This window comes from Musa acuminata, chromosome BXJ1-9 (genome assembly GCF_036884655.1).
Source record: "Musa acuminata AAA Group cultivar baxijiao chromosome BXJ1-9, Cavendish_Baxijiao_AAA, whole genome shotgun sequence".
Lineage (NCBI taxonomy): Eukaryota > Viridiplantae > Streptophyta > Magnoliopsida > Zingiberales > Musaceae > Musa > Musa acuminata.
In genome coordinates, this window is record NC_088335.1 from 7687611 (window position 1) to 7709121 (window position 21511).

Consider the following 21511-nt stretch of genomic DNA (forward strand, 5'->3'; position numbering starts at 1 on the left):
GGAAACCTAAGGGTCTTCAAATGAAGAGGAATAAAATTGAGAAATGAGTTTATCAATCTAATCTCATCAGATAATGATTTATGCCAATTATTCATCCTATTAAGAGATTCGTGGATTATTTGAGTTTGGATACTGTTAGTGAACCTTATATCGTGGTCGCGGGGTCGGTACAGTTTGGTCCGATTGGCGATATCCAGGATTGTCTCGGGGATAGGGTCTTCTCCTGATCGGGTCGAGCTTGGATTTGGTCGGGATGCACCTCTTCAACGAGCCCATCCACCTTTGTCGTCATCAGATTCTTACACACTGGCCTAGGTCGAGATTGGGAGGGGAATCTCAATGTAAGTCCCTCCAAAGATCAAGTTAATGGAATTCTATTGTCTTAGGTACCCCTGTCAGATGTTGATAAGGGGTTTTTATCGTAGTGCCCGAGGGTCGATCGTATGCGACCTTTACGCGGTGATCGACTCTCCAAGCGATAAGTGTACCTTCAAATGTTCACCGTTCGAGATATGTGGAACGACACCATGCGGTGCCATTCCGAGCTTCACGATGTGGTACTTGTTAGGGTGACACTAGTTAACGCAACCCTACACGGTGAGGGAGGAGGATAATCGTCATCCCGGATTCCAGGTGGCACAACTAATGTGGTGTTGCGTCTGCCTCCTGAGGCTCCTGTAATACGTCAAATACCATCGATAAGATGCAGGGAATTAAGGTTCCTGTAATGATGCTTAGGTGGGGGATAAAGATCGAACGTTCTGCACGTTGCACTCTACGCCAGACGGGGTGATCCCCGCCCCAAGACACGGACCAACACTGTTCTCTTTCTTCCCTGCAGCTCTTCTTACATATTATATATATTACTATGTTTTGTTTCCTTATCTTCTCCTAAAGATCAACAATTTACATGTTCTTCTTTCATCATTACCTTCGCGTCTTTTCTTTCTCTTTCAAGTTCTTCATGCAGCTCTCCAAAACGTAGCGACATAAATCGATCCTGCCGTATAACCTGATGATTCTCCAAGATCGAAAGAATTGTCTTTAGTGCAGGTGCTTCGCAGTGGACAAGCTTGAGAGGATGTATGCGTGGGCATGATTCCTGCAAAGTTAAGCTTGTTCTTCGTTGTGTTGCGTGATACGGAGGATTATTTCGGCAAAGAACAAGGAGACGACAAAGGAGCAGCGGCCGCAGCGTGGTGCAAGCACACCTTCAATTAATGGATTCACTGCCCGTTAGATGAATCCTCTGCCTCCACTTTCAATCAGTCATGTTTACTATATCGTCTTATTTCTAATAATCATTGTTGGGAATAATCAAATAAATGTTCTGATTAGAAAATGTGTTATGTGATAGAAGAAGATATCGAAGCCAAAAAACGAAGAGACAAAAGAGAGAATTAATGAATTATTCATGCCGCTTATATTATCGGTTGATGTCCGTTGACGTTGATGGACAGCATGAGTCTTGCAAAGTAAAGAGACTTCAGTGGTGGATCAAGATGTGGCGGATTGGACAGTCGGAATTGATCCATAAAAGTGTATACCTCCGGCCACCAGACCGTTCGCTGGCTTCTATCCTGTGAGCCAGGATATGGCGTCTAGGTGCTTCGTAGCCGTCTTCCTCCCGTGCACGCCAATAAAAGGAAAACAAAGAGAACAGTGACTTCAAACATCCCCACCAATCAACGGACAGAAATGAAACCGTGTGTCAGTCCACACCATGGGGCCCCCTCGCTCTGGGAATTAAATGCATGGAGTACAGGCCGGCCGCGGGTAAGTGGCCGCCGACTGGGACGGCGGCAGCGCACCTGCGGACCCCACTGTCGACCGAGACCGACAGCTTAATAAAGAAAACGCCCCCGCGGTTCAGGTTGCGGGTGGAAAAACAAGGAGGAGGAATCGCACGACTCTGGGACCCTCTTCTTGTTTAGTGTGGGACCGTCAGGTCATACGACGCACACGAATGCTGTCACCACGAAACAGCCGATCCGTACCCACTGCCTCAACGACCTTTCGTCCTCGTAAACGTAACCCATCGCCACGCGCTTCCCGCCCTCCCTTCCTCAGCTGGGTCCGACACGTGCCCTCTCCGACTTGGACCACTTCGACCTGTCCATGTACATCGAATTATAAGTATTGGACACAGCACGCGGGACCCAGAAGAAGCCTGCCGCACAAGGGACAAACGGCGGGAGAATTATTGCTACGCATAGAGATCTATGACCGGTCCCACGTAAAGCTGCCGCCGCGCGTCTCCCCACGTCCCCAACCACTGCGCCGGCTATCGCACGTGCGCGAAACTTCCGCGAGTGGAGCGCCTTGGGTCTTGCCGTCAGGAAAAGAGCCGTTAACCCACCGTTGAAGTTAACTGGGTCCCGGCGGCCACCGACAGAGAGAGAGAGAGAGTCGTGGGGCCGATAGGCAGACGCACACGTCTCCCGCCCTCGCTCGCGGATCTCGAGACGGGAGGCGAGCCACCACGCTTGCCCCCGCTCCCTTGCAACGTCATTAAAGCCGTGACGACGCCCAAAATAGTCGCTCGTGATTCGCTGTACCCCACCCCATCGACGGCGACGGATCCATCGCCTATATCAAAGCAAAAAAGCGGTGATAAGGACGACGAGGAAGAGCGAGGCACATACTATTAAGATGAAACTTGGTAATATTTTGATGACAACATTAGATGGTCACATGACATGTTATCTGATATGGGAGCCCGACGGTTACAAGTTTCCCATTTAAAAAAGAAAAAGGCTAAAATATGTACAACAATTTCTTGTTCTGCGGGGCTACAGCGAGAAAAAAACCAACAAAAAGAGAAACGCGGATTCATCACGATCCGCGACGATCGGACGGTCTCCGGCATGTGGCTCACGACGTCTCCGCAGGCGGAGGGAGGTTGAGGTCCAGATCGTGATGGAACGCCTTGGACGGGAGAGGACGGGGAGGTGAAAGATGGTCCGGGTGGAGATCTACGACGGAGGAAGAGTCGGAGTCGCTGTGCGCGGCAACGGCGGGCGGCGGCTGGAGGCAAGCGACGAACATCGGCGGGCAAAGCGCCAGGTGGCGATTGTTCGCCACGTGCGACTTCGCGTCGACAAAGAAGAACGGGTGCGCCACCGGGACGGCGGGAGGGTAGGGCTGGAAGGGGAAGTAGCCGCCCCCGCTGCGGCAGAGGAGGCCGAGATCGAGTGAAGGTGCGGGTACGGGCGGCGGCACTGCCGCCGCTGCCGCATCGCAGCCGGAGGACTCCAAGGTGCTGCTCTGACTACTGGGGCTGCCGACGGCGACAGGACTGGGGCTGCCGCAGGCGTCCGGGTAGAGGAAGTTGGTCTTGGCCTTGGGCCCGCGGAACTCGCGGGCGGCGGCGTCGTAAGCCCTGGCCGCCTCCTCGGCGGTGTCGAAGGTCCCGAGCCAGACCCGGCTCTTCTTGCCGGGATCGCGTATCTCCGCCGCGAACCGCCCCCACGGCCGCTTCCTGACGCCCCGGAAACGCACCTCCTTGCTTTCTTCTCCGCCGACGACGGTGGCGTGCTTCACTCTCGGAGCCATGGTAAGGGATTCCAAACACTTCCCGTTCTTATCACCTTCGCTTCGGATTCTTCTGTCCCTGCTTTGGTGACGCAGGCCTTTATAGACACATCAGGAGGGCTCCAAGGACGGCAGGGATTAAAGAATGGTCGGCTCCAGTCAACTAGCGCTTTGACTGTCTTGCCGTGCCGCCCAAACTCCGGAGCGTGCCCGTAATTAATCCCCGCCCTCGTCTATGCACTCGATCAGCTAATGCCGCCCCTCCACCCTGTACTTATACCGCGTGGGTCCCGCTAGCCGCACTTGGTTTCCGTGATATCGGTTCTTTTGTGGCGCGGCTTCTGTAGGACCCGCAACGAGTTCTAATTTAAACGCCATGTACGTGACACGCGGCACTCAGGACACGCACTTCCTGGCGGCCTCGCCCCTCTCCCGAGACAACGCCGTGAGATGGAATCCGGCGTCAAGATACGGAGACGTGACGGCCGTCCTACCCCGACAAGTACACCCGCACTACCGTTCCGAGCGTCGGCTTCCGTCTGTCGCGCACGACCTCGACGGGTTAACGGCGTGAAACGGAAGCGCGTCTTCCACAGGTTGCGTGGCGAGTAACTCGGCTCACGGAGAGGCGGTGGGGCCGGACCGACTTACGAAAGGACGTAGAAATAATCATGCGACGCGTGTACCTGACGCCGTGCGGTCGGCGTGGGTGCGGATTCCTTGTGCCCGCCAATTAAATTTGGTGGCGCGAGATTTGATGCGCTCGTCACCGACGGACGCAAGGGAGTGGCTGAGATCGCTTCGTTGCCACGGGTTCGATCGTTTCTCGGGTCGCGGTCGGACCAAAGGTGAGCCGAGTCAAGAAATTAAGTGACATAGTTTTCGTCTTCCATTCTATTTTATTTTCTGATCAAATCGGATTTAACATTTTGAAATAGATTAGATGTAATAATTATGCGTAACTCACATGATATTATAGTTCCAAAATACAATACAGGATACATATGGTAAATTAGGTCCAATGTGATAAGACATGTTTTGTCCCCAAGACACATCATAGTTGATGTTACACGTCACGTCAGAACTCGTATCTCTAAGATACTGTTCGACACGTTTAGTCCCGACAATCTCGAGACGACAACGTCTCGCACGTCGAGTCAGAATCTGTATTGTTGTCGTGCTATATCCACCATGTCAATCCACGTACGACTGACCCTCTCACGACAGTATAAAGACCTATATCCCGACATCCAAAAGGAGGAGAAAAAAAAGAGGAGAGACTACTGACTTGCTCGTCAGAGGGGTCAAAGTCAGGGATCACCCGACGAAGACCATTTTTGTAGGAAGACAGTCCAACCTCGGGAGTCGTAGACCGACACCCCCGTGGCGAGTCATCGACCAACCCACCCCTTGACTCGAGGATCTAGTCGGCTCCGACAACCAGCTCAACCGACAGGAGGCTCCCGACATCGACCCATGGACTAAGCCATACTAACTCATTATCCATGACACATTCGTTCCCCAACACAACGACAAAACGAAAATAATATGAGCCCACACCTTTCACGAGCCGAAGTGTTAACCCAATCATCTCCATGTAGCGCCTTTCGCTTTCTTAGAAGATAGGAAAAAATAGTCACCACGGATCAAATATTTTAGAAGATTGCATACGCTTGCTTTTTTAAATGAAAAGAATTATGTCATTAATATGTTGTTGAGTGCATCAATAAACTCAGAATTTGCATCCCATAAAAGAACGAAGCAATTAATTCTTGCTTGGGATATAAGTAGAAGGTTAAATGTTAAAAAACAATGCATGAAGGTTATATGTCATTATGTGCAATTCTTGCTGGACACTTATCATTTTATAATGTCTTTTAATATTATATTTTACATTTGACACTGAATTATGATGCTCTCAAATCTTCTTATGCAGATTGACAATAAAAAAGTGCCAATGCTTTATTTTTTATTATTATCTAGTGGTATAAAAAATATTTAATTAACTATGTTTCATGGGTTTTGCTAGACTGTCTAAATAATACTGAGTCATGTACCTTGAAATATTTCTAAACAATAAGAAAAAGTTAGTAACCTATAAATTCTATAGTAAATCAGAAAATATAGATAATAATAAATACTAAATATATCTCGAATCATGAATAAATTATTACTAAAATCATAAAAAGTTTTGGCCATCACATGTTTCTTCTAATTAGAATGTTAACAAATGTATCTATTACACCATTGTCTAACAAATTATTGAACTATATAAACTTCTTAGAGTTGACGTGGCGTATGTGCCATATTATTTTGGTTGATAAACTACAACGTCGAAGAAATCAAATAATTTGGTCAGTTACCTTATATTTAATAGATAAATGAAAAATTAGTTAAGCTCTAAGTAATATATATATATATATATATATATATATATATATATATATATATATATATATATATATATATATATATATATATATATATATATGCCATGTCTGAAGAAATAATAATAAAAGAAGGCGTATTTTGCGTTCGGTGCCCCTTCGCCCTCTCGACCCACAGATGTCTGGCCAAAAGCGTTCGCTTCCTCGTCCTCAACGACCCTCCGTCGCCCAGTCCGTCGCCGCTGGCGACCCGCCTTCGCCCGCCGCGCAGCCTCAAGAGCAGCATGACGAGGATGAGGAGGGTTTGGAGGAGATGGCTGAAGGAGAGGAGAAGACGCCAACCAATCCGCCGCAACAACAGGACGGTGCGGGTGGCGATGGCGCCTCTCTTTCTCCTTCCTTCCTTCCGTTGTTCCCTTTCGACCTCATGCCGTGGCGGCGGCGTTTGTTTCATTGCACAGGTTGCGATGGAGAAGGTGACGGCAGCCAATCGGAGGACGACTTGACCGACGAGGAGCAGTACGTCCCCTGTTCCTCTCTCTTTCCTTGCCTTTATTTCTCTGTGACGTTTTGGATCTGGAATGAGCTTGGCGGTGCCGGCTCTCTTTGTATACGTTCGCTTTGACCGGTGGCGTGCGAGTATTTGCCTATTTGTTAGATCCGATCTCGTGAACAGTGTTGGAGCGATGATTTTGATTGTGTTGGGAATTTGGCTGCTACGACTTGCCTTACTTCTTTCTCTTTGTGGGCATAGGCATAAAAGATTGTGATCCGTTGGTAATGGCGGAGGATATTCATCTAGGTCCTGGTAGCAGGGGCGGGAATTGAGATCTTTATACCTGTGTACTCCAAAGATAGTCTTTTGCAATGTCAATCTGATTATTTCCTATTATCTCCAACTGTGATCCTTTGATATCTTCTTAACCTTCAATTTTTATTGTCGAGCCCAGGAGTGTAATTTTTGTACTCATCAGTTCTTTTGGTAGATTCACAGACTAATTAATACGAGAATATTGATGGCCAAGAATAGTTTTGGGGCACTCTTTTGAATACTTGATAGATGTTAAAAAATCTGTACAGATTACTATTTAACCATCACTAAGAAACTATAAAGGGGTATATAGTTTATATTTAGACCTTTGTTGTCTTCAAATTTTTCACAGCGCAAACCTTTTTAAACTCAATGCACTTCAGTCTGAAAATGATAAGCTATGCATATCATGCGATATCTTTCCTGCCTTGTCTCAAGCTACTTCACGTTATTCAGTAGCAGCCTATAACTTTATATTTGAAGGTATGGAAAAGCTTCATTTTTAATATTTATATTAATAATATTTCCATGCCTTACAAATTTTTAGGAAAAAATGTGCTAATTATTTAGACTTATATGGTGCATCCTACGTGTAAATCTGATCACTCTCAAAAAGCTGATCCGATATCCTATAATTCGCCAGGTTTTTGGCAAAGCCAACTCAACTCGTTTATTATTTAAGTCAAAATGTTTTTGCATCCAGTTACTAGTCATGCAAGCTGAAGTTCAATCTTCAGAACACTGGGAATGTTTGACAATTTGGCTAGACTAACCTATAAATATCATTAAAGAGGAGAAAGCTTTGACAATTTTAGTATTGTAATATCATTTTATATGTTTGTTAAATGTTTCTGCTTTATCCCTGATGTTTCTGGGGTGGTAGAGAATTAGGTGTACATAGTTTTGATTTTCTTCTACAGACTTCTTCTAGGTAATGGCCTGTATGAATTAGGGATCTTTGCTATTTGGAAAACAATGTGCATGTCTGAAAGAGGTCTAAATCTGCTGAATACTGGAAGTAAGACAAATTTATTTCTCATTAGCCTGCCTTAAGTATCTCGTAAGGTGAAATACTGCAATTATTTGGTTATCCTATTTGTATTGTCTAAGTGGATACCTAAACGCTAAGACCTCTGTAAACAGGGCATTCCACAAAGTATGTAGCATTAAATTGCCTTTGCGTTAAGGTTTTTTATTGCTTGAACTTGAAGAAACCCAGATACATTTTTCTGACATGGATCCACTGCAAATCCTCAGCCTATAATCTTCACTAAGTATCAGGCATTGTTTACCAAATATTTGGTTGCTGTATTTTCCTGTGATGTGAACTTGATCTTAGTAAATTTTTTCCATGAAAATGTTAAGATACTTTGTTTTTTCATATCTATTTTAGCTTAGTTATTTACAACCTACATTACCACTCCTGTTGAAGAAAAAGCTGAGTGGTATGCCTTTTTTATTCTGGACACAGCCAAGTGTATGTTTGAGGTAGAGAAGTTGCAATATTGACTGTTTTCTTATGCAGTTGTGTTTATTACAACATTGCTGAATTGTTGATAAAATCACTTGAGATGATTTAGCATTTTATAGAGACTTAAAGTCTGCATGAGATTTCATTCTTCCTCTTGGTTTACAGATTTGTCCCAGTGAGATTACCAGACATACGCAAAGAGGTGCAATGCGCTATCTGCTTAGGTATGTTCACTAGATGCAGATATTGAATATTAGTATATACTTCTATACCTAGTGTTTCATGGAAGTATATTTCTAACTTTAAAACTACTTTTTCAATGTAAATTAAACTATTTTGTTAGTTACCAATCATTTTAAGATTAAACTATTCTTCTAATGTAGTTTATACATTTTAAGGTTTTCTAACGATATGGCTTCTTTTTAATGTTGTATATTTGATGATTGGATATGGAAAAAATGTAGTTCCATGGTACATGATGTGCTTTATTCATTAAACATATGCATTTCATTCCTTTCTCGCTTTCTTTATAGTGGATGTCGTCATTTATCATTAACCAGCCTATTTTTTCACCTCTTTCTTAAGTGATAAATGGTAGAATAATAATTAGTTTCCTCAAATTCAACTTTGTTTTAAAATTTCATTCCTTTTCAAGAAAGCTTGATATGGAGAAAACACCAAAAACAAGATTCAACCGAAGTCAGGTAGGGATTTGGTGACTTGGATTGGCAAGCAGAATTATCTTTTTGTTTCATTTTGCAGCAGCTCATGCAGTTTGAAAGATGAAGACGAGATAATATATCAAAAGTGAAGGGAGTGACAAGAAAGGGAAAATGTGTTGTATCTTTTGATTTGCCTCAAAGTTATACCAGTGTCTGTGGCGGTGTGGCCTATATCAATATGTCAAGTCAGCCGCTTTGTTTTGGACGTTACAAAAGATAGAAAAAGTAAAGAGACAAGGAAGAAAACGTATAGGTGGGATGAGGGAGAGAGAGGGGTTTGGGGGTACAAATGAGAGGATATCTTGTTGTTTAATCTAAGGACACAAAAGAAAGAGAGCTGATTTTTCAATAGAAGAGTCATAGGATGGCAGAATGTCGCTTTGAAGATGGGGATAGACTGATAGTCATCTGTATTCAGAGGTTCTAGCTGGTCATACAGAATAGGCTATCTCACACTTTCCAAATCTTATAGACCGCTTTGATACAATAGATAGTCCAAGCGTACTTTCAAATATGTACCTTTCTAGGTTCTATGACATACTTCTTTGGATTACACAACGGGCATCTATGTCAGGACTAGTAAATATTATGATAAACCAAAATGAAGATACTCCTGATTCCTGAAAGTAATTTATCCCATTTGTTGTTTTTTGCGTTTTCAATCATCTTGCTGATTGTCTGAGCAAATATGGCATATTCATTATGTATTAATCCTCACAACACACCTTGTAATAAATACTTCATTTTCTGTCCCTATTGTTGTTTTATAAGATGTATGACCATTCAAAATCAAATAATAGTGGATCTTTCAAGAATGCAAATATTCTCTGTTTATTATTCAAAATCAAATAATTGTGGATCTTTCAAGCTAACAAATATTCTTTGTTACACCCTGCTTATCTATGATAGGTGATGGAACAATCAAATTAACATGGAAATTATGACCTGATTCTCAATGTGTATCATTGGCACAAGCAGGGCTAGCCTTTTGATTCGGAATTGTTCTCTAAAATTTTACTTGTTCGAAGAGCTTTTCTCTATTCGATCATATCCACTAGTTCTGAAATATTGGGGACTAAAAAGTAATGCATTTGAAATTATCAACCATTAGTAGGTTGAACTAATGAACTTAACATTGAACATAACAAGTTATCTCCATGGTAAGAGCTTTCAGATCATTTAGTTCATCTCAAATATTACTTGCCCTACCTGTCCACACATTCTTTTTAAACTCAAATGGTAATTTGAGAACAAAGATGTAATTCTACCGAGACATCAAATATACTCACAGTCCCTTTGATATGCTGCAAAGGAAATTTTCTACTTGTCAGTTGTTTACGTCACCTTGACATGGAGTTAATCTGCGGATGTAACCTTTTTGTCTTCTTGTTTGAGTGTTATCCCTTAATCTGCTTTCTTATATTACAATAATTCTGAATTTTAGTGCATATTCCTTGCTGAAAATTAATTTGTACCATGGATAATTAGTGTTCCCTTGGTTCGTTCATATATTTTGGCAATCCCTTCAAAAGTCATCTATGCTACTCCATTTGTATGGTCCAAGATTTTTGTTGTAGTTAGCATTTTTTTCACCGAGCTACTCATATACATGAATTATACATGTACAGACAAATATTATATGTATGTGCAGATTTATAAATATCCATATGGTGGGGGAGCTAGGATGGAATGTGATTGTTTCAAATATGTGTCAATTAATTCTTTTGTTATTCAATATTAGTTGAAATAGATGCAGTTGATGAAATTAATATTCTGTTGTATCTGCTCAAAGATCTGTCTTGACATTGATCCAGTTCATGGTTTAGTCAAATTTGCAAAAAAAATATATCTACATGTGCTGCTTCTGGGGACATTTTGTTTAAATGTTTTGGTTAGCATGTCCTAAATATAAATTTAGCAAAATAATGTATGTTTAGTTCTTCATTAAATTGTCTGTAGATTTTTTTGGTAGTTCTAAGTTCTAAGTGCATTGGAAACCTCAAATTCTCACTCATGCTCAAGTGTATGAAATATTTCTGGCACGTGAAAACCAAGTGGTGAAAAACCATTATGATCAAGCAACTAAATATCGTGTTGACATAATCTTTGTGGCATTCCAACCAACATCATTCCCTTAAATGCATTGACACCTTAGTACATCTCACTCTGATATGAAGTTCAGGATCACTGAAGCGTTCTATATACCAGGTATAATCAGAAAGACAAGAACAGTTATGGAATGCCTTCATCGGTTTTGTAGGGCATGCATCGACAAATCAATGAGACTTGGGTATGGTGCAAGACATTATCTGTTCTTTTAATATGTTATTATGTTGACGGTACACCTGAGTGATTATTTTGATATTACACTTAGTGCTGTCCCTTCTATGTAACTAGAGGTTTCCTAAAGCATGTAGTCTTGAATAGTTTAAACGGTATTTAAAAACTTCAACTAGTTGAAATACCAATTTTTGTGCAGTAATAATGAATGTCCTGCATGCCGCACTCATTGTGCAAGTCGACGTTCTTTAAGAGATGATTCCAATTATGATACCATCATTGCAACTCTATATCCAGATATCGATAAGTATGAAGAAGAGGTAAGTAATTCTGTGTCTTTTTTGTTTATATGTTGGATTTTTTGCAGTTTGTTTTCTGCTCAGTAAATGTGGTTGCTTCACTCTTTATGAAATGCCTGGCTGCAGGAACTTGCTTTCCATGAAGAAGAGATGTCTTGCAACAAGAAGGTAGTCTCGTCTATATGAATGCATTCTAGTCTTTGATCCTTTTCTATGCTCATACACTATAATTAGTAATCTCTTTCTACATTAGTTACAAGCATCCATGGCTGAGATATTCCAACGACAAACAGAATCTCTAGGCAGGAGAAGATCAACAGCAAAAGCCACAGCTGCAGCTTTTGTGAGAAGATCGCAGGGAAATTATCGGAACCATGTTAGTGGGAGGGGTGGGAATGGTGGTCGTGATACTATGGCAGTCTTTGATGATGACGATGAAGAGGAAGCAAATGTTAATGATGTGGGCAAAAGTTACTCATCTGCCGATGAGCCCTCTCCTGATAGAAGGCAGAAAAGGCGTAAGAGGTGGGGTGCACTGCAGTTTTCACCAGCTCGAACAGCTGTCAATGTTGATGCTGGTGTTGGGGACAATGATGATTTTGAATTTCACAGAGAAAACAATGGAGCATTACCATTGCGAGTGGGTAACAGAGAGGCATTTGCATGGGGCAAGAATGGTGCACGCAGTCAAACTAGACATGGTAATACGAGTGGTACAAATGGTCGGAAGGTTAAGTGTCGCATGACCAAATTGGTGGACTACCTCCGTAATTTAGATCACACTGTTGATGAGGTACAATGAAAGCAAGGACAGTAATCAACTTTTGATATCTAATTTGCATAAAAGATCCCGTGAAATTTTTTTTGCCATTTCATTTTTCAGTTTGATGTACATCTGACCCTGGTTCCATTGGACAAAGAGAGGGTACCAAGTTTGCAACAACCATACCTTTGTTGCCAACCATCCTTGTCAATTAGACACCTATGTGAAGTGAGTCTTAGTTTTATTTCACATATTTTTGTTTGGGTATTATTTTGAATGCTGGAAGATAACATTTCGAAACTGGAAATTGTGGGTTCATGTCTATGCAGTATATTGCTCTTCAGACATCTGTACCAGCAGAAGAAGTTCAGATATATGCAAAGATGCTTCAAGGTGGAGCCTCAGCAATCAAATCCTTGAGCTCAACGGACATGGCTAATGAAGATCCTCTGGTAGGGCTACAGGAATTGGAAGGACAAGAATCTGTCACAACACTGAACTCTTCTTTCACCGGCAATCAAGGGGAGCTGGTGAGCTATCCCAACTAACATGGCCCGATAACCTTCTGTGGATTAGTTCTGCTTCTTACTCCATCTTGTTATATTTTCAGGTTTTGGTCTACCATCTGAGAAAGCAAGCCTAGATAAGCATTCGGCAATGCTTGGTTTCCTTTCTCTCCTTAAATTCAACTGCTGCACATAACACTGATATAGAATTAGAAGATTTCAGAAGGATGCTGCTTCAATCTTGGCATGGCTATCCAGATAAATTGTGAAGAACCGTGTCTCAACAGAAAGGTCGCTTTAGGAATCCATCAAAGATGGGTGGAACTGTGCATATTCAGGCCTTGTTTATTGATAAAAAATTTGCCCTTCATACTGACTATCCATGAAGGATATCAAAATTGGCACAACAAAGAATGTTCGACTTGTTCAACTTGAAATTCTTACCTTACTAGCAGATTGTTATCACTGGCATTACAGCAATCTGGCTCTCAATAGAGGTAACCTTGTTCTTCCCAACAATGATCCTAGGATGGTTTATTTGTTGAACTTCTCATTGCCTGCTTAATTGGTTACTGCTAAGCTTTATTGTATGTTCATAAATCAAAATAGAAATGTTCTGAATGTGGCGTGCCAGACTGTTACAGGGGAATTTATCTTGCTTTATATGAAGGCCTTCACGATTATAACATCAAGTACAGCAGCATAAAAGTTGACATCAGTTCGATATAATTTTAATATCATATTATCTAGTTCATATGAGGAGGCTTATCAGAGTTCTATATACGTGCAAATACTTCTACCGTCGTATAGTCTTCTGTTTGAAGCATTCTTCGCCGTGCCACACCTGACGGAGACGACGAAGATGGAGTTGTTCCTGTTGCCGATCCCTGCAGCAGGCCACCTGACATCAACGATGGAGATGGCGTCGCGCCTCCTCGACCGTGTCGGCGGCGGGGGCCTCTCCGTCACCGTCCTCGTGATGACGACTCCTGCCCCGTGCCTCCGCTTCGAGACCGAGTCCTGCATCCGGTCACTCTCCTCCATCGGCGCTGGCGTCCGGTTCGAGGAGCTCCCGGTGCTGCCACCCGCGCAGTTCTTCGAGGAGTGCGACCAGGTCGGCGCGTCCTGTTCCCGCTACGTCGAGCTGCACAAGCCGCGCCTCAAGACCGCCATCTTGAGGCTGCGCTCCTCCCCGGCCGCCGCGCTCGTCATCGACTTCTTCGCCACGACGATGATCGACGTGGCCGACGAGCTCGGTATCCCCGCCTACCACTACTTCACCAGCAGCGCCGCCACGCTCGCTCTCCTGCTCCACGCCCCGACGCTCCATGATAAGAAGAAACTCCCGGTGGTCCTGGACGGAGACGAGGCGGCCTTCATCGAGCTCCCCGGCATGTCCCCGACTCCGGCCCGCCGCATGCCGTCGTTCGTGATGAGCAGTAGGAGAGAGACCTATGAGTGGTTCCAGGTTCCTCTACCACGGCAGGCGGTTTCCAGAAACCAAGTGTATGATCTTGAATACCTTCTTCGAGCTCGAGCCATCGACACTGGAAGCTCTAGTAGATGGAGTCTACGTACCAGATCATCCGACTCCTCCGATCTTCACGGTCGGACCAGTGCTTGGACGTCAAGCTTCACGACAAGATAGCAAGGAACCTCATGATTGCATCAAATGGCTCGACGAGCAACCGCCGGCGTCGGTGGTCTTCCTGTACTTCGGAAGCATCAGCGCATTCTCGCGCGAGCAACTGAAGGAGATGGCCACGGGTTTGGAAAGCTCCGGGCACCGGTTCTTCTGGTCGCTGAGGGGCACCGGCGACGATCTAAGCCTGCAAGAGGTGCTGCCGGAAGGGTTCATGGAGAGGACGGAGGGGCGGGGGTTGGTGTGGCGGTCGTGGGCCCCGCAGGTGGAGATACTGTCGCACGCGGCGGTGGGCGGCTTCGTGACGCACTGCGGGTGGAACTCGTGCCTCGAGAGCCTGTGGCACGGTGTGCCCATGCTCGAGTGGCCGATCCACGCGGAGCAGCACTACCTGGCGTTCCGGCTTGCGAGGGAGGCCGGCGTGGCCCTCGAGCTCACGTTGGACCGGACGAGCAGCGGCAACCTCGTCGCTGAAGCGGAGCTGGAGAGGGGTGTGCGGTGCCTGATGGAGGAGGACACGGAGGAGGGGAAGCAGGTGAGGAGGGCGCAGGAGATGAAGGCTTCATGCAGAAGGGCCGTGGAGGAAGGAGGCTCTTCCTACACTTCACCGGAGAGCTTGGTGAACGACTTGGTAAACCACTGAATGCTGTCATGCATGCTTTTCTACATTCTTGATTTGATTTAGTTGTGACAATGATGCAACCAGATGGACAAAAAGCCAAAAAAAGGGGGCTAAAATAGTTTGACAAAAGCTTTCTTGAAGGTTTGTGGCACATGAGATGGCCACAGATGCAAAAGTCAACGCTGCCAAGAGGCATGAAACTATGTGACAACAAGCTCCATATTGTTTGTAGGAATTCCACAGCCGAATTCACACAGGTAAAAATGAATTAACAGGTAGAAAGAAGCGTACGAGACCCCCTTTGGGCGTAGCTGCGAGATGTCTGGTACTAAAGCTCTGCCCTTTGGATGTCCTCCGCCGCCGCCTCTTCGTCGATGAAATCGAAGAACATGGGCGCGCAGAACTCGTCTAGGACCGCCACCCCACCGCCGCCGTTCGCCTCGTATCCTTCTAAAGATCTCCTGCTTCACCTCGTTTTGTGTCGCCGGAGAACCGATGTTAGAAGGGGAATTAGGGTTATCATGTCGATTGCAACGGTCGAGATATTTGAAGCAGGCATCGGCGAATAGGTACTTTCGAAAGGTTGGATGTCGTATCGGGTGGCGCCCCGAACGAGCTACACTCGCGAATGGTAATGTGGCCGTGAGCCATAAAATCTAGCAGCGGCACTACGACTGAAGTAAAGACTCCAATTTGGAGATGAGATGGCGCGCATCTAGAAGCCTGAGGGAGGATCGGACGGTGTGCAAGCTCTAACTCCCCATGTCGCGACTTAACCGGAACAGCCTTTGTGTCTATCCTTTGGGCGAGAGGACGGTGACGGGAGAAAATGTTTGGCCGCCTCCAACGCCTTCGCCTCCTCAGATACGTCTCGGCCGTCCAAATCCCTGCCCAACCCCTTCCTCCTATCGCCGTACCTCCTAACTCCTTGTCCGTTGCGCCAACAGCCGCCGCCCTGAAACCCATCATCTGCCCCCGACTCTTCTCCCTGTATCATCTGAGGCGGCGAAGACCAAGCGAAAGAGTTCCTTTCTGCTCTCGGTCGACGCAGACGAATGAAGGCGCCGCCATGGCCTACCTCTCGGTCCGCATTCGATGCCGCAAATGTGACGCTGTAAGTGGGCTCTTCGAGATATTCGTTGATTTTTTTTTTCGCATCGACTACTTTATGTAATTTAGGTCTTAAAATCGAGCTTGGAATTCTCGCGTCATCGTAAGTAAGATGATTTTCAATTGTCTTTCCTTTTTCTCTTCAAGATTTTATAAAAATTATCCTTTTTGTTGCGGAGAGTACTGTCAGGGTGCAAATATTTTTCAGTTTCTTTTTGATTTTATCCTTGCTTAGCTTGTATCGTCTAAGCTGGTACTTGTTTGTGGTTTTTTTGTGGTTATCTAAAAGCATACCACTGTTATATATAATTATTATATCTTTCTTATGTTACAACATGTCTTGCGAAGGAGCAGCTGTTATGTTCCAATAAATGACAATTCTAAACTTGTGTTCATTATCTTCAAATAGTAGCCTCCCTCATGGTTTTTTGTGTACTCGTGTTTGTCACCTAAAAGTATAGTTTGATGCACAGGTCAAATTTAGATCTAGTTAACTTTTTCAACTTTGATCTTGACACAATATTTTCTCTTATGCAGATATACTATTGTAGCATATTATGAGCTTATTCATTTTTTAAGCTTAATTTAATATCAAATAATTCATTTTTATTAACCATATTGTGGCATATTATAAGCTTATTGATTTTTTAAACTTAATTTAACATCAAATAATTCTTTTTATTAACCACATTCTTTTTGGCTACTTAGAGGAGAATCTTACAATTCGGCATTATCGGCATTATCAACTGACAAATCTCATGTTGTAGGATATACTTTCAGAGTCTCTACTGTGCTTTGATGCTAGTTCTACTAGCATGGATGAATTAAGTGATTCTCATGATCTTGATGAGGTGAGCTATCGACCCTTTTTTTTTTCTTTAAGATTGTTACCAGCTTCTGGTCTGTATCTTCTTTTGAGATTTTACATGTTTCATGCACTTTTCTATCTATGTATTGTTTCAAGAGTCTATCATGTGGAGTCATTGCTCCTGAAACAACTTATAGGAACAAATATGATAGTTAATGATGAAGGTAAACCACATAATTAAGATTAGCAAGGTGGAATATTAAATATGAAAATGTGAATGCAGTTATTACTTGGATAAGATTAAATGCTCAATCCAAACGAAGCTATGAGACTATTTATTACCATTCATTGCTTCTACTGTAATGTAATTAGCCTGAAGATGCTTGTAGTAAGTTGGGACTTCTGTTCACCTAGAGATTGTATATCTATATTTTGTGAAAAGATATCTTTGACCTTCTGAACTTATATTCTTCTGGTCATTGCATGTCCACTCATCTTTTCTAAATTATAAATCATAACCATGTCCAATGTTCAAGAAGCTGAACATGTCTTTCTTGTATCTTGAAGACAATATTTTCTCTGTATTGAGTCCATATATCTTAAAACCTCATACTATGCTCATTGTAGCCTAATGCTAATTTGCATAAAACATCACATGGTTGAAATTTAGATGTGTTGCGTTCTGTATGTTCCCTTGTTGGTCAGACCGGTATGTTCCAATCAATCATGCTCTCTTCACAAACATTATCTGTTGCTATAACCTTATTAGATTTGTGTATATTATCTATATCTGTTGTGTGCAGATTTGGATAACTTGCATATTTTCAGTTAATCAAGATGTGCATACTTGCATCTCGCATGCCATCAGCTCAATTGGTTTGAACTATGGACCAAATTATGAAGTCTCAGTGGGTGAAGAATGTGATTGGGTAAAAGGTGTACAGGTTATCCCCTATCAGTCACTTAATTCTCTTTCTTGATGTATGCATTATTTAGCTTGAACTCTTTCTTGGTTAACATCCATTCATCAAGTCATTACTATCTTTAAATTCTTGTGTTGGAGATTAGTTCATAATTACTCTATGCCAACAGTGGAAAGAGATTCTTTTCCTTCATCTGTTCTTCCTCTAAAGTTAATGTTGGCTATGCAAGGGAAAATCATGTTTTGTTGCATGATTTGTTTTAAAATTTATTTTGTTCAGCTCCATCAAAGCCACTTACACTCCTAATATAAATGTTTCTTAATGCATAGACCTTGCACTGGCAGGAGCACTGAGTTTGGTCTTTCCTTTTTCTTATATTTGCTAGTTGACAGCATCAGAGGAGCACAAGATGCAATAATATTTAGCCCAGTGAATCAGTTCTTATGTAAACTGAGGTCTTTAAGATTCAAACCTGTCATGACCCTGGGCTAACTGGCCTATCAACTTCGTTTGGTCTAAACCACTGACCAAAATGCTTAAGTTGAAGTTGATAGTAGTACACTCATCAGACCCTTATAAGTCTCAATCTTAATTCTGCCCACTTTCGATGTGGGACTAATCAGGGGTGTTACAATCACCCCCACTCAAAGGCTTGACGTCCTCGTCAAGCCCCAACATAACCCAGATCAAATCCTAGCATAGTGCATGTGAGGCGTAGCTCAGTGGTGGCTCCACACCGTGACGAGTCCTCTGACTCCGTCTCCGGTAGCCCTTTCCTACTCGAGCCCCCTCACCATGCCCAAATGCTAGGTCGGCACTGACCAAAATGCTTAAGCTGAAGTTGATAGTAGTACACTCATCGGACCCTTATAAGTCAATCTTAATTCTGCCCACTTTCGATGTGGGACTAATCAGGGGTGTTACAAAACCATTCTTTGTCAAATGGATCTAGTTACTAGTCATTAATGCGTATTGTGATAAGTAACTGAAGTTCCGTGATTGCCATTAAGCCATAGATACAGGACTATGTTAATCTTAACAGAACTTGTTTATTTATTTGTTCATTGTGTAATCCCATGATAGAGCACATAAGGATTTTGCACGCTAGAGAAAACTCTTTTTGAATTCAATGTATGCCTAAAATTTGGGACAGTGTTCTTTGCTTTTGCAAGATCACAATACTCCGTCACAGATTTGAGTTTGTGTTTTCCTAAATTTGAAAATCCAATGGCAATGTGAAAAATGAGCTGTGGGCATATAAGATGGGGGGTCCCATTTTAATCAGACCTGAGAGCATTTTAATTAGAATTTGATATTTTTGTTGTTATTGTTAAATCATAACTTTGTTGCAAAGGTGTGACACTATTCCGCAATATTTTTCTCCATTTTTCTGAAGGAAGCTTAGTTTGATTGACATGGTCCTGGAAGACCTTTGCTTCTCTTTTTTCCAGTTTTTTCTTGGTCGAAGTGAGTGTTACCTTTTATATCTTTCCAAAGATGATGAGATACATATTATTCTTTTTAGTTTGAAATACTGTTATGTTTTTTTTTTCCTTCCGAATTTGATGTGAATTTTAATTGTATTAACCTGAAGGCATAAATTTCATGACTTCCAATTGTAGCTGATGCAAAATATCTGAGGTTTATATTTTCCTGATTGACTAAAACTTAGATCTCCATGCAGGAAACTTTTCATCCTGTTGAGGTTACTGCTGGTCTCTGGATTGTCCCCAAATGGAGAGAGCCCCCTGTATGATTTGACTTGAACTGTTATTTTTAGTTATTAGTGTAGATGATTCTTTTTTTTTTTTAATTGATAAATAAATGAGATATGTATTGTGTGTTGATGAAATACGGATCTGGAAGATCAGACACTTCGGTTTGGATGCATGACGGTGGCATGTTTTTAATTGAAATCCAATAATGTTACAATTGCCAGATCATTATGCAAATATTTTGATGAATTATTCTTAAATAGAATCGTTATGATATCTTAAATTTCTCTACGATACTCATGTTCCAACCATTATTGATGATATCCTTTCTCATTACTGACCAGTGATTATTCTTTTTTAGTGTTATCTGAAACCATGATGTATGCAATTTTGTGTAGAGTATACAATTCACTATAGAAGTTGATGCTTCTTTTTGGAAAGAGTCACTTTCATGGTTGCCATTCTCAATGCTGGTGTATCTGCCTAAACTGATGAATAAAACATATTTCACAGGAATGGATGTAAATTATTCACATATGCAATGACTATAGGCTGTTTGTTGATGTCCAGGATTTGCAAGCAACAAACATATTCGTTGATCCGGGAATGGCTTTTGGGACAGGGGAACACCCAACAACGAAGTTGTGTTTGATGTTGCTACGCAAGTTACTACACGGTGGAGAACAATTTTTGGATTATGGCACAGGATCTGGAATTCTAGGAATTGCTGCTGTGAAGGTTTGGTTTATCACAATGCTGATGGTTGTTATCATATGAATTCCATTACTTCTTGTGTGTCTGGACTCTTCATCTGGTTTCACATCAGTAAGAAGATATCATAGTGGATACGGTGCTTATTTATGAACATTGCGCTATGCTAAGTCATCTCTGGTTGCTTTAATAAAGTATTCTAAACATGTAGTTTAGTACCGTAGTCATGTTGCCTTTAATTGAAAAATCCTGCAAATCAAAACTTTAATGCTATCCTAATCATCTGATGCTTTGTAGTTGTACTTGTCCTGCATTTCTATTGTTCGCTATAAGCTTACACAAGTCATGGATGATTCGCTATAAGCTAGCACAACTTGTGGAAGATTATTGAAGTCCCATCTAATCTTAATATGGTTTTGTATGTAGATGGGAGCTGCCGCATCTATTGGAATAGACATAGACCCACAAGCAGTTACTTCAGCTCGTCAGAATATTGCATCGAATGATATGGATTCCAGCAAAATGTTGGTCTACTTGGTTCCCAGCGAAACCGACTCATCATGTATTGATGCAGAAACCAACATGGATCCAGAAGAGAGACCTTTGCTTAACCTTGAACTGAAATCTGCAAAGGGGAAATTTGACATCATCATTGCAAATATACTCCTCAACCCTTTATTGGAGTTGGCAAAGGATATTGTTTCTTATGGAAAGCCCGGCGCAAACATTGGTCTATCGGGAATCCTTTCCGAACAGGTGCTCCCTCTGGTCCAACTTATTCCATGATTGATTACCTTGTCTTGATCTCCCGATTCATAGAGCTTTCTTTAACCTCCTTGGCCTACTTTCTTCCTTCCTGTACAAGTTTAATATCATCATTAAAAGGACTAAATTGTGAAGCAAGTTCATCAGAAGACAAATTCCTTTTTCCATACCTTAAAAAGAATCAATTGTTATGAGTACCTTATTCTTTATTATGTTTTCATGCAGGTGCAACAAATCAAAGAAACTTACTTGCAGTACCTCGATGATATCTCGGTATCTGAAATGGAAGGTTGGGCGTGCCTCCATGGTATCAGAAAAGAGAACCTGACGTTGTAGTAAGCAATCTCCATAGCAACTGGTGTGATCGATGAACAGCTGAATTGTTGTGCTACTATGAACATTTTCAAAAGAAATTATACATATTTTTTGCTTGACTGATGCA

At 42.5% G+C, this 21511-nt stretch overlaps 3 protein-coding genes and 1 pseudogene across 6 annotated transcripts; 3 read left to right on the top strand and 1 right to left on the bottom strand.

The window, feature by feature from the left end:
- Nucleotides 1-2647: 2647 nt before the first annotated feature.
- LOC135592912 (ethylene-responsive transcription factor 8-like) lies at nt 2648-3709 on the bottom strand. Its single transcript, XM_065082639.1, has one exon. The coding sequence runs from the start codon at nt 3553-3555 to the stop codon at nt 2875-2877; it is 681 nt and encodes a 226-aa protein (XP_064938711.1). The 5' UTR covers nt 3556-3709; the 3' UTR covers nt 2648-2874.
- A 2336-nt stretch (nt 3710-6045) lies between these two features.
- On the top strand, nt 6046-13319 carry LOC135583031 (putative E3 ubiquitin-protein ligase RING1a). Of its 2 annotated transcripts, XM_065082642.1 has the most exons (10): nt 6046-6286; nt 6383-6440; nt 8369-8427; nt 11134-11215; nt 11405-11525; nt 11631-11672; nt 11758-12297; nt 12388-12495; nt 12597-12797; nt 12878-13319. In XM_065082642.1, the coding sequence occupies exons 1-10, from the start codon at nt 6100-6102 to the stop codon at nt 12908-12910; spliced, it is 1431 nt and encodes a 476-aa protein (XP_064938714.1). In that variant the 5' UTR covers nt 6046-6099; the 3' UTR covers nt 12911-13319. The 2 variants fall into 2 exon arrangements, with proteins under 2 accessions (XP_064938714.1, XP_064938712.1); XM_065082640.1 differs by having other exon boundaries at nt 6046-6440.
- A 316-nt stretch (nt 13320-13635) lies between these two features.
- LOC135592913 (anthocyanidin 3-O-glucosyltransferase 2-like) lies at nt 13636-15250 on the top strand (annotated as a pseudogene).
- Nucleotides 15251-15856: 606 nt separating this feature from the next.
- Nucleotides 15857-21503, top strand: LOC135592914 (uncharacterized). Of its 3 annotated transcripts, none has more exons than XM_065082643.1 (7): nt 15857-16151; nt 16915-16998; nt 17759-17899; nt 19563-19628; nt 20164-20331; nt 20731-21060; nt 21295-21503. In XM_065082643.1, the coding sequence occupies exons 1-7, from the start codon at nt 15867-15869 to the stop codon at nt 21403-21405; spliced, it is 1185 nt and encodes a 394-aa protein (XP_064938715.1). In that variant the 5' UTR covers nt 15857-15866; the 3' UTR covers nt 21406-21503. The 3 variants fall into 3 exon arrangements, with proteins under 3 accessions (XP_064938715.1, XP_064938716.1, XP_064938717.1); XM_065082644.1 differs by having other exon boundaries at nt 17759-17884; XM_065082645.1 differs by lacking the exon at nt 17759-17899.
- Nucleotides 21504-21511: the final 8 nt, after the last annotated feature.